Below are 12,930 nucleotides of genomic sequence, written 5' to 3' on the forward strand. Positions count from 1 at the left end.
TAAAGCTATCAATTGCAGGAATAAACATCTAAGACAATGGCTAGGACACAGAGGAAAAAAGTGTATTAAATGATGCAGGAGAGAGCTCAAGTATTCAAATCTTAACCTTATAGCAATGGCAAGTGGTAAGCTGAGTTATAAGCAAGAGACAACAAGAGATCTGAATTTTTAAAAATTAATAATTATAGTTTCAGAGTAGACCATGGTCTCAGGAAGTGGGGTAGTGGGAAAAACAGTTCTAAGGTTATTGCAGTATTCCGAGTGCGAGAGAACGGTAACCTGATCTGGGAAGAAGGCATACAAGAGAAGCAGAGTTAACAAAAAGGCTGGTACTGCCCTTCATACTGAGAAAGGTACAGTGGAGTTATCATAGCTCTTTGGTATACAATATACATTATTTCTCAGTCTATTTTAACGTTAAACATATTTCTGAAATAAGCAACACTATAACACATCAGTGTTCTATAGTGCAACTTAGGCTAAGCAATGTGTGTGAATATTACTGTAGGATACATAAAAACTCATTCTACTTATGCAATGGTCCTACCATTAAAATCCATTTTGAGTTGTTCAGCGAGCAACATAAAAGTCTCATAATTAGGGTAAAGCAAATCATAATCTTCTGAGGCTATTTCAGATGGCCACGTTATGTCATCCAGGTCATCCACTGAATGTATTTCGCTTTTGACCTGTAAGATAAATAATACTGCTTCAAATGCCCTCAAAATATTTACAGAATATAGTAGATGTACAAAAGTGGCATTTATTCATCTTTTTATATGAACAAAATCACAGGCACTTCTTAAAACAACAGATTTTTATTAAAAGGGTTCCGTTATAAATGGCGACTCTTTCTTAAGCCCCTTTTTCTTTCCCTAAGCCCTTTTCTTTTCCTTTTTTTTTTTCTTTGAGACAGAGTCTCACTCTGTTACCCAAGCTGGAGTGCAATAGCGCCATCTCAGCTCACTATAACCTCCACTTCCCAAGTTCAAGCAATTCTCCTCCCTCAGCCTCCCGAGTAGCTGGGATTACAAGCATATGCCACCACGCCCGGTTAATTTTTGTATTTTTAGTAAAGACAGGATTTCACCATGTTGTCCAGGCTGGTCTCAAACTCCTGACCTTGTGATCCGCCTGCCTGGGTCTCCCAAAGTGCTGGGATTACAGGCGTGAAACATCATGCCCGTCCAAGTCCTTTCTTTCTAACTAAATGTCTTTATAACAAAAGATTCTCACTGTACCTTTTATAATGTGTTTTTTTCTTAACAGCAATGTTTTAGATAATTTAATTTTACAATACCTTGTTCTTTTCATTAAATTTCTTTTCAGGCCTGAAAAAAAAACAATTCCTTTTAGACAAATAGTAAACACATAAAATACAAAGAATGTCCAAAACTATTATTTTTATTATATAAAATCAATGCATTTATAAGTTATTTCTTCTTTTTGTTAAGTGTTCAGGTCATTTTTAACAGGTTATGTAAATATAATTATTTTCCACAAGGGGAATTAAACTATAAACAGAAAGAGTAACATTAAGGGAGACAAAATATGGTAATAATATCATTACAAAGAAATAGATGTAGATCAAGCTTTCTGACAGTCAAGGCAAAAGGAAAAACACATTACTTGTATTACATGATAGAAATAAATATACCAGGGGGCGCACCCAAGATGGCCAAATAGGAACAGCTCCAGCCTCCAGTTCCCAGCATGAGCAACACAGAAGATGGGTGATTTCTGCATTTTCAACTGAGGTACCAGGTTGATCTCACTGGGGCATGTCAGACAGTTGCTGCTGGTCCGTGGGTGCAGCCCGACCAGCGGGAGCTGAAGCAGGGCGAGGCATGACCTCACCTGGGAAGTGCAAGGGGGAAGGGAATCCCTTTTCCTAGCCAAAGGAAAGTGAGACACACAACACCTGGAAAATCAGGTAACTCCCACCCTAATACTGCGCTTTACCAAGGGTCTTAGCAAACAGCACACCAGGAGATTATATCCCAAACCTGGCCTGGGGGTCCCATGCCCACAGAGCTTCCCTCATTTCTAGCATAGCAGTCTGAGATCTAACTGCAAGGTGGCAGCGAGGCTGGGGGAGGGGCGCCTGCCATTGCTGAGGCTTAAGTAGGTAAACAAAGCCACTGGTAAGCTTAAATTGGGTGGAGCCCACCACAGCTCAAGGAGGCCTGCCTGCCTCTGTAGATTCCACATCTGGGGACAGGGCATAGCTAAACAAAAAGCAGCAGAAACCTCGGCAGAGGTAAATGTCCCTGTCTGACAGCTTTGAAGAGAGCAATGGATCTCCCAGCACGGAGGTTGAGATCTGACAATGGACAGACTGCCTACTCAAGTGGGTCACTGACCCCTGAGTACCCTAACTGGGAGACATCCACCACTAGGTGCAGACCAAGACCTCACACCTCACAGGGCTGGGTACACCCCTGAGACGAGGCTTCCAGAGCAAGAATCAGACAGCAACACTCGCTGTTCAGCAATATTCTATCTTCCGCAGCCTCCACTGCTGATACCCAGGCAAACAGGGTCTGGAGTGGACCTCAAGCAAACTCCAAAAGACCTGCAGCTGAGGGTCCGGACTGTTAGAAGGAAAACTAACAAACAGGAAGGACACCCACACCAAAACCCCATCAGTACATAACCATCATCAAAGACCAAAGGCAGATAAAACCACAAAGATGGGGAAAAAGCAGTGCAGAAAAGCTGGAAATTCAAAAAATCAGAGTGTATCTCCCCCTCCAAAGGAACGCAGCTCATTGCCAGCAACGGAACAAAGCTGGATGGAGAATGACTTTGACAAGTTGAGAGAAGGCTTCAGTCAATCAAACTTCTCAGAGCTAAAGGAGAAACTATGTAATCAGTGCGAAGAAACTAAAAACCTTGCAAAAAGATTTCATGAATGGCTAACTAGAATAACAAATGTAGAGAAGTCCTTAAAAGAACTGATAGAGATGAAAACCATAACATGAGAACTACGTGGCAAATGCACAAGCGTCAGTAACCAACTCAATCAACTGGAAGAAAGAGTATCAGAGATTGAAGATCTAATGGATGAAATGAAGCAAGAAGAGAAGCGTAGATTAAAAAAGAGTAAAAAGAAATGAACAAAGCCTCCAGGAAATATGGGATTATGTGAAAAGACCAAATCTACATCTGATTGGTGTGCCTGAAAGTGACAGGGAAAATGGAACCAAGTTAGAAAACACTCTGCAGGATATCAACCAGGAGAACATCCCCAACCTACTAAGGCAGGCCAACATTCAAATTCAGGAAATACAGAGAACATCACAAAGATACTCCTCGAGAAGAGCACATCCAAGACACATAATTGTCAGATTCACCAAAGTTGAAATGAAGGAAAAAATGTTAAGGACAGCCAGAGAGAAAGGTCAGGTTACCCAAAAGGGGAAGCCCATCAGACTAACAGCAGACCTCTCAGTAGAAACTCTCCAAGCCAGAAGAGAGTGGGGGCCAATATTCAACATTTTTAAGAAAAGAATTTTCAATCCAGAATTTCATATGCAGCCAAACTAAGTTTTGTAAGTGAAGCAGAAATAAAATCCTTTACAGACAAGCAAATGCTTAGAGATTTTGTCACCACAAGGCCTGCCCTACAAGAGATCCTGAAGGAAGGAATAAACATGGAAAGGAATAACAGGTACCAGCCATTGCAAAAACATGCCAACATGTAAAGTCCATCGATGCTGGGAAGAAACTGCATCAACTAACGAGCAAAATAACCAACTAATATCATAATGGCAGGATCAAGTTCACACAAAACAATATTAACCTTAAATGTAAATGGACTAAATGGTCCAATTAAAAGACACAGACTTGGCCAGGCACAGTGGTTCAAGCCTGTAATACCAGCACTTTGGGAGTCCGAGATGGGCGGATCACAAGGTCAGGAGATCGAGATCATCCTGGCTAACACAGTGAAACCCCATCTCTACTAAAAATACAAAAAACTAGCCAGGCGAGGTGGTAGGCACCTGTAATCCCAGCTACTCAGGAGGCTGAGACAGGAGAATGGCGTAAACCCGGGAGGCGGAGCTTGCAGTGAGCTGAGATCCAGCCACTGCACTCCAGCCTGGGCAACAGAGAGAGACTCCGTCTCAAAAAAAACAAAAAAAAAAAAAAAAAAAGACACAGACTGGCAAACTGGATAAAGAGTCAAGACCCATCAGTTTGCTGTATTCAGGAGACCCATCTCACACGCAGAGACATACATAGGCTCAAAATAAAGGGATGCAGGAAGATCTACCAAGCAAATGGAAAACAAAAAAAAGCAGGGGTTGCAATCCTAGTCTCTGATAAAACAGACTTTAAACCATCAAAGATCAAAAGAGACAAAGAAGGCCACTACATAATGGTAAAGGGATCAATTCAACAGGAAGAGCTAACTATCCTAAATATATATGCACCCAACACAGGAGCACCCAGATTCATAAAGCATGTCCCTAGAGACTTACAAAGAGACTTAGATTCCCACACAATAATAATGGGAGACTTCAACACCCCACTGTCAACATTAGACAGATGAACGAGACAGAAAGTTAACAAGGATATCCAGGAATTGAACTCAACTCTGCACCAAGTAGACCTAAAAGACATCTACAGAACTCTCCACCCCAAATCAACAGAATATACATCCTTCTCAGCACCACATCGCACTGATTCCAAAATTGACCACATAATTGGAAGTAAAGCACTCCTCAGCAAATGTACAAGAATAGAAATTATAACAAACTGTCTCTCAGACCACAGTGCAATCAAACTAGAACTTAGGACTAAGAAACTCAATCAACACTGCTCAACTACATGGAAATTGAACAGCCTGCTCCTGAATGACTACTGGGTACACAACGAAATGAAGGCAGAAATAAAGATGTTCTTTGAAGCCAATGAGAACAAAGATACAACATACCAGAATCTCTGGGACACATTTAAAGCAGTGTGTAGAGGGAAATTTATAGCACTAAATGCCCACAAGAGAAAGCTAGAAGGATCTAAAAATTGACACTCTAACATCACAATTAAAAGAACTAGAGAAGCAAGAGCAAACACATTCAAAAGCTAGCAGAAGGCAAGAAATAAATAAGATCAGAGCAGAACTGAAGGAGATAGAGATACAAAAAACCCTCCAAAAAATCAATGAATCCAGGAGCTGGTTTTTTGAAAAGATCAGCAAAATTGATAGACCACTAGCAAGACTAATAAAGAATAAAAGAGAGAAGAATCAAATAGATGCAATCAAAAATGATAAAGGGGGTATCACCACCAACCCCACAGAAATACAAACTACCATCACAGAATACTATAAACACCTCTACGCAAATAAACTAGAAAAGCCAGAAGAAATGGATAATTTCCTGGACGCTTACACTCTCCCAAGACTAAACCAGGAAGAAGTTGAATCCCTGAATAGACCAATAGCAGGCTCTGAAATTGAGGCAATAATTAATAGCCTACCAACCAAAAAAAGTCCAAGACCAGATGGATTCACAGCCGAATTCTACCAGAGGTACAAGGAGAAGTTGGTACCATTCCCTCTGAAACTATTCCAATCAATAGAAAAAGAGGGAATCCTCCCTAACTCATTTTATGAGGCCAACACCATCCTGATACCAAAGCCTGGCAGAGATACAACAAAGAAAGAGAATTTTAGACCAATATCCCTGATGAACATTGATGCAAAAATCCTCAATAAAATACTGGCAAACCAAATCCAGCAGCACATAAAAATGCTCATCCACCATGATGATCAAGTGGGCTTCATCCCTGGGATGCAAGGCTGGTTCAACACACACAAATCAAAAAATGTAATCCAGCATATAAACAGAACCAAAGACAAAAACCACATGATTATCTCAATAGATGCAGAAAAGGCCTTTGACAAAATTCAACAGCCCTTCATGCTAAAAACGCTCAATAAATTCGGTATTGATGGAATGTATCTCAAAATAATAAGAGCTATTTATGATAAACCCACAGCCAATATCATCCCGAATGGGCAAAAACTGGAAGACTTCCCTTTGAAAACTGGCACAAGACAAGGATGCCCTCTCTCACCACTCCTATTCAACATAGTGTTGGAAATTCTGGCTAAGGCAATCAGGCAAGAGAAAGAAATAAAGGGTATTCAGTTAGGAAAGGAAGAAGTCAAATTGTCCCTGTTTGCAGATGACATGATTATATACTTAGAAAACCCCATTGTCTCAGCCCAAAATTTCCTTAAGTTGATAAGCAACTTCAGCAAAGTCTCAGGATACAAAATCAATGTGGAAAAATCACAAGCATTCATATACACCAGTAACAGATAAACAGTGAGCCAAATCATGAATGAACTTCCATTCACAATTGCTTCAAAGAGAATAAAATACCTAGGAATCCAACTTACAAGGGATGTAAAGAACCTCTTCAAGGAGAACTACAAACCACTGCTCAGTGAAATACAAGAGGACACAAACAAATGGAAGAACATACCACGCTCATGGATAGGAAGAATCAATATTGTGAAAATGGCCATACTGCCCAAAGTAATTTATAGATTCAATGCCATCCCCATTAAGCTACCAATGAGTTTCTTCACAGAATTGGAAAAAACTGCTTTAAAGTTCGTATGGAACCAAAAAAGACCCCGTATTGCCAAGAAAATCCTAAGCCAAAAAAGCAAAGCTGGAGGCATCATGCTACCTCACTTCAAACTATACTACAAGGCTACAGCAACCAAAACAGCATGGTACTGGTACCAAAACAGAGATATTGGCGAATAGAACAGAACAGAGCCCTCAGAAATAATACCACATATATACAGCCATCTGATCTTTGACAAACCTGACAAAAACAAGAAATGGGGAAAGGATTCCCTATTTAATAAATGGTGCTGGGAAAATTGGCTAGCCATAAGTAGAAAGCTGAAAGTGGATCTTCCCTTACTCCTGATACAGAAATTAATTCAAGATGGATTAGAGACTTAAAGGTTAAACCTAAAACCATAAAAACCCTAGAAGAAAACCTAGGGAATACCATTCAGCACATAGGCATGGGCAAGGACTTCATGTCTAAAACACCAAAAGCAACGACAACAAAAGCCAAAATTGGCAAATGGGATCTAATTAAACTAAAGAGCTTCTGCACAGCAAAAGAAACTACCATCAGAGTGAACAGGCAACCTACAGAATGGGAGAAAATATTTGCAATCTACTCATCTGACAAAGGGCTAATATCCAGAACCTACAAAGAACTCAAACAAATTTACAACAAAAAAGCAAACAACCCCATCAAAAAGTGGGCAAAGGATATGAACAGACATTTCTCAAAAGAAGACATTCATACAGCCAACAGACACATGAAAAAATGCTCATCATCACTGGCCATCAGAGAAATGCAAATCAAAACCACAATGAGATACCATCTCACACCAGTTAGAATGGCAATCATTAAATAATCAGGAAACAACAGGTGCTGGAGAGGATGTGGAGAAATAGGAACACTTTTACACTGTTGGTGGGATTATAAACTAGTTCAACCATTGTGGAAAACAGTGTGGCTATTCCTCAAGGATCTAGAACTAGAAATACCATTTGACCCAGCCATCGCATTACTGGGTATATACCCGAAGGATTATAAATCATGCTGCCATAAAGACACATGCACATGTATGTTTATTGCAGCACTATTCACAATAGCAAAGACTTGGAATCAACCCAAATGTCCATCAGTGACAGACTGGATTAAGAAAATGTGGCACATATACACCATGGAATACTATGCAGCCATAAAAAAGGATGAGTTTGTGTCCTTTTAGGGACATGGATGCAGCTGGAAACCATCATTCTCAGCAAACTATCGCAAGAACAGATGTTCTCACTCATAGGTGGGAACTGAACAATGAGATCACTTGGACTCGGGAAGGGGAACATCACACACTGGGGCCTCTCATGGGGAGGGGGGAAGGGGGAGGGATTGCATTGGGAGTTACACCTGATGTAAATGACGAGTTGATGGGTGCAGCACACCAACATGGCACAAGTATACATATGTAACAAACCTGCACGTTATGCACATGCACCCTAGAACTTAAAGTATAATTATAATAATAATAATAGTAAAATAAAATAAATAAAAATTAAAATTAAAATTAAAAGAAAAAATGGATGAATTCGTGTCCTTTGTAGGGACACGGATGCAGCTGGAAACCATCATTCTCAGCAAACTACTGCAAGAACAGAAAACCAAATACCACATGTTCTCACTCATAGGTGGGAATTGAACAATGAGATCACTAGGACACAGGAAGGGGAATATCACACACTGGGTCCTATTGTGGGGAGGGGTAGGGGGGAGGGATAGCATTAGGAGATATACCTAATGTAAATGACGAGTTAATGGGTGCAGCACACCAACATGGCACATGTATACATATGTAACAAACCTGCACGTTGTGCACATGTACCCTAGAACTTAAAGTATAATAAAAAGAAATAAATATACCAGGACTTCTCATTGTTGTCCTTTACAATAAAAACAAGCTTCTACTGACACTAAAACCTATTTGGAATGTATTACTTACATTCTTATATGAGGGGAACCCTTTTTAATGATAATATTAGCTTTTCAGGACTTATTTTTCAGGCACTATGCATCATTCTAAACACTGTGCATTTGTCAAGCTGATTTTAATTATCATAACAATTCTGTGAGGTAGGTAACATATTAGAGATTCTATAAAGGGAGAAACTAGGCATGGAAAGGCCATATCAATTTCCCCAGCCCACAGAGCTGATCAGTAGTCTACACAACATTGAAACCCAATAATTCTGCCTCCAAAACATGTGTTTTGCAATATCCTGTGAAGGTAATATTTATTTCCAAGTGTTTTTAAGAGATATGATAGTCTTATATTATCTCAGATGAATCATATTATCATTACATTTTTGGCTGTAATTATAACTAATAATTCTGAATCTTACACTTTTAAAAAACTAAAAAGACTTTATACAGAGGCAAGTTTGGAAACTACTACTTTCAAAACACTAAAAATTTATTTTTTAAAAGAAATTCATCAGTGGCATTCATGCATCTCTTCAACTGTTTATTCATGCATTCAACAAATACTTGTTGGGCACACAATACATGCTGATGACACTGTTGGCCCAGGGAAACACAGTTTTGATGCTTTCGAACTTTACAATCCTGAAGTAATAATCTGCAATGATTTGTCAATAGTTTGCTTTTCTCAAGTTCATGAACAAAATCCTTCCCTATTCCCCAGAATCTAAACAACTATGAAGTTGATACACCTGATATTTTAGAATAAGTACCTCAGCAAATCGTGGCTTCTGTCAAAGGTACTGCAACATGTACAATTATAATGAAATATTTAAGTTCTATTCATCATGGCCTAAGTGTGTGGATTTTTATTATAATTATTTTTTAAAATCTGTGTATGATAGTTCAAGTTTTAGGTCATCATCTACACATTCAGTTACAGTAACATGTTACACTTCTGAACCAATTCTGAAAAAAAAAACTCTAATCATAAAACTATACATGAATAGGCCAGGTGTGGTGGCTCACCCCTATAATCCTAGCACTTTGGGAGGCCAAGGCGGGTGGATCACCTGAGGTCAGGAGTTCAAGACCAGCCTGGTCTACGTAGTGAAACCCCGTCTCTACTAAAAATACAAAAATTAGCCAGGCATGGTGGCACACGCCTGTAGTCCCAGCCACTTGGGAGGCTGAGGCAGGAGAACTGCTTGAACCTGGGAGGCAGAAGTTGCAGTGAGCCAAGATCGCACCACTGCACTCCAGCCTGAGTGACAGTGCAAGACTCTGTCTCAGAAAACAAAACAAAACAAAACTATACATGAATAGAAGTTCTAAGGACAATTAGTTTGCTAAACACCCATAAAAGATAATGAATCAAGCTGTCTAATGCTTAGACATGCAACCATGTAAACAAAATTACATTTCATAAACATGTTCTTCTATTATGGATCACTCCCAAAAGCAAAACAAAATAATAATAATACTCTAAAAATTTCTGTTCTGAAATACAAAAAGAGAGAAAACTCCCTAAAATCCCACATTCTTTTTCAGTTACTGCCCATTTCTCTATTGCCTTTCCCGGTAAAGTTTCTCTCAAGAGTTGTCTACGTTCATCTACTACAGAGTTCCATGGCTACCGTTTATTGAAACTGCTCCTAGTCAAAGTCACTAATACTTATTGTAATCAATCTTTCAACAGCATTGATATAGTTGAGTACTCTCCAGCTTTGAGAGACTATATTATTCTATTTCCAAAAAGAAAGTAATCAGTGTTAACATTCCTTCCCGGAGATTTTTTTCTTTTTTTTTTTTTTTTTTTTTAGATGAAGTTTCACTCTTCTTACCCAGGCTGGAGTGTAATGGTGCGATCTTGGCTCACTACAACCTCCATCACCCAGGTTCAAGCAATTCTCCTGCCTCAGCCTCCCAAGTAGCTGGGATTACAGGCATGTGCCACCATGTCTGGCAAATTTTGTATTTTTAGTAGAGACGGGGTTTCACCATATTGGTCAGGCTGGTCTCAAACGCCCAACCTCAGGTGATCTGCCTGCCTCGGGCTACCAAAGTGCTGGGATTACAGGCATGAGCCATTGAGCCCAGCCTACCTTTTTTTTTTTAAATTCTGAGATACACGTAGAGAACGTGCAGGTTTGTTACATAGGTATACATGTGCCATGGTGATTTGTTGCACCTATCAACCCGTCATCTAGGTTTTAAGTCCCGCATGCATTAAGTATTTTTCCTGTTATCCCTCCCCTTGCCCGACAGACCCCAGTGTGTGAAGTTCCCTTCCCTGTGTCCATGTGTTATGGTTCAACTCCCACTTATGAGTGAGAATATGCAGTGTTCGGTTTGGTTTTCCATTCCTGTGTTAGTTTGCTGACAATGATGTTTCCAGCTGCCTCCATGTCCCTGGAAAGGACATGAACTCATCCTTTTTTGTGGCTGCACAGTACTCTATGGTGTATATGTGCCACAATTTCTTGATTTAGTCTATCATTGATGGGCATTTGGGTTGGTTCCAAGTCTGCTATTGTAAATAGTGCTGCAATAAACATAAGTGTGCATGTGTCTTTACAGTAGAATGATTTATAGTATTTTGGGTATTTACCATGTAATGGGATTGCTGGGTCAAATGGTATTTCTGGTTCTAGATCCTTGAGGAGTTGCCACACTGTCTTCCACAATGATTCAACAAATTTACACTCCCACCAACAGTGTAAAAGCGTTCCTATTTCTCCACATCCTCTCTAGCATCTGTTGTTTCCTGACTTTTTAATGATCACCATTCTAACTGTTGTGAGATGGTATCTCATTGTGGTTTTGATTTGCATTTCTCTAATGACCAGTGATAATGAGCTTTTTTTCATATGTTTGTTGGCCATGTAAATGTCTTCCTTTGAGAAGTGTCTGTTCATATTCTTTGCCCACTTTTTGATGGGGTATTCCCAGAGATTTTTTATATAAGACATACATTTTACCTTCTTTCATCCTCATCTATTTCACATAAACTGCTGTCATCATTTATTTGTAGCAGACCATGAGTTAGTAAATTGACCTTTGCAAACGGGGTAATCACAGATTATTTTGAGGTCTGCTTTTTATTTTCAGGTTTCTTTACTTTCTTCACATGCAAAGCAAAACCACTATTTTTAAAACTCTATAAAAAGTCAATGTTTTTCAATAACTGTATTGACAATGAACAAAAAATAAGAATTTTGTAAAACTCCAACTCTTTTCCATCTCAATTCATTAATTTAAAAAATGGTTATGAAGTGCAAACAACATAAAAGGAAATGTGCATTCCCTGCTTCAAAAACAAGGTAATATTCAATTATAATACAATGTGTTATATAAAAGTTGATATATAAAAAGTTATATTTTAGCACAGGGAAGGCTTTAGAGAAGAGGCAAAATATAAGAGGAGCCCAACTGGGAAAAAACATTAAGAAAACCATTCTAGTCAGAAAACAGAGCGTGAGCACAAAGATTAAGCACATGAAGTCTAGATGCTTATCAGAAACTTGAAAGGAAAAGTGTAAAATACCTGGAAGCTAAGAATAGATGAATGCTATGCTACATTTGAATGCTACATTAAAAAGCTGGAGTCCACTGAATACAGGCAATGACTATTAAACATGAAAATCATAATTGTAGTTGGGCTACATTTCTGTTTCTATTATTCACTATAATAATGTTTGCCTTTAAATGAAGTTTTGAAAATAGCTGTGGCACATATAACATGAAAGGTTAAGTCAGGAAAATGTCCTGAGGGAGAGTATATTAGTCCACTTTCACACTGCTAAAAACAAATACCAAAGACCAGGTAATTCATAAAGGCTAAGCTGCACCTTGGCCCTTTTTAGTCACAGCTGTACCTGTAGCAGCTGAACACAGGGCACCAAGTCCTGAGGCTGCACACAGTAGCAGGGCCCTGGGCCCAACCCATGAAACCATTTGTTCCTTCTAGGCCTCCAGGCCTATGATGGGGGTGGATGCCATGAAGATCTCTGACGTGCCCTGGAGACACTTTCCCCAGGCCAGCTTGCATTCCTCCCCATATAATGGGCTGTTTTTCTTTTCTACCCCATGGTCAGACTACAAATTTTCCAAATTTATGTTCTGCTTCCTTTTTAAACATAAGTTCCAACTTAAAACTATCTCTTTGTGAATGCATAAAACTGAATGCTTTCAGAATCAACCAGGTCACCAGTTGGAATGCTTTGCTGCTTAGAAATTTTTTCCACCAGATACCTGAAATCATCTCTCTCAAGTTCAAAGTTTCACAGATTTCTAGGGCAGGGGCAAAATGTCTTTGAGTCTCTTTGCTAAAGCAGAGCAAGAGTCATCTTTGTTCCAGTT

The 12,930-nt window shown here is 39.3% G+C and overlaps 1 protein-coding gene across 1 annotated transcript in view; it reads right to left on the minus strand.

The window, feature by feature from the left end:
* Positions 1–912: 912 nt before the first annotated feature.
* LOC112630390 (POTE ankyrin domain family member A-like) overlaps positions 913–12,930 on the minus strand; it is a 46,000-nt gene continuing 33,982 nt past the window's right edge. Inside the window, 1 exon segment of the mRNA XM_025394630.1 lies at positions 913–1,331. Coding sequence (XP_025250415.1) covers positions 1,292–1,331 — 40 coding nt within the window. The 3' untranslated portion in view covers positions 913–1,291.

The sequence above is a fragment of the Theropithecus gelada genome, chromosome 8, assembly GCF_003255815.1.
Source record: "Theropithecus gelada isolate Dixy chromosome 8, Tgel_1.0, whole genome shotgun sequence".
In the NCBI taxonomy this organism is placed as follows: domain Eukaryota; kingdom Metazoa; phylum Chordata; class Mammalia; order Primates; family Cercopithecidae; genus Theropithecus; species Theropithecus gelada.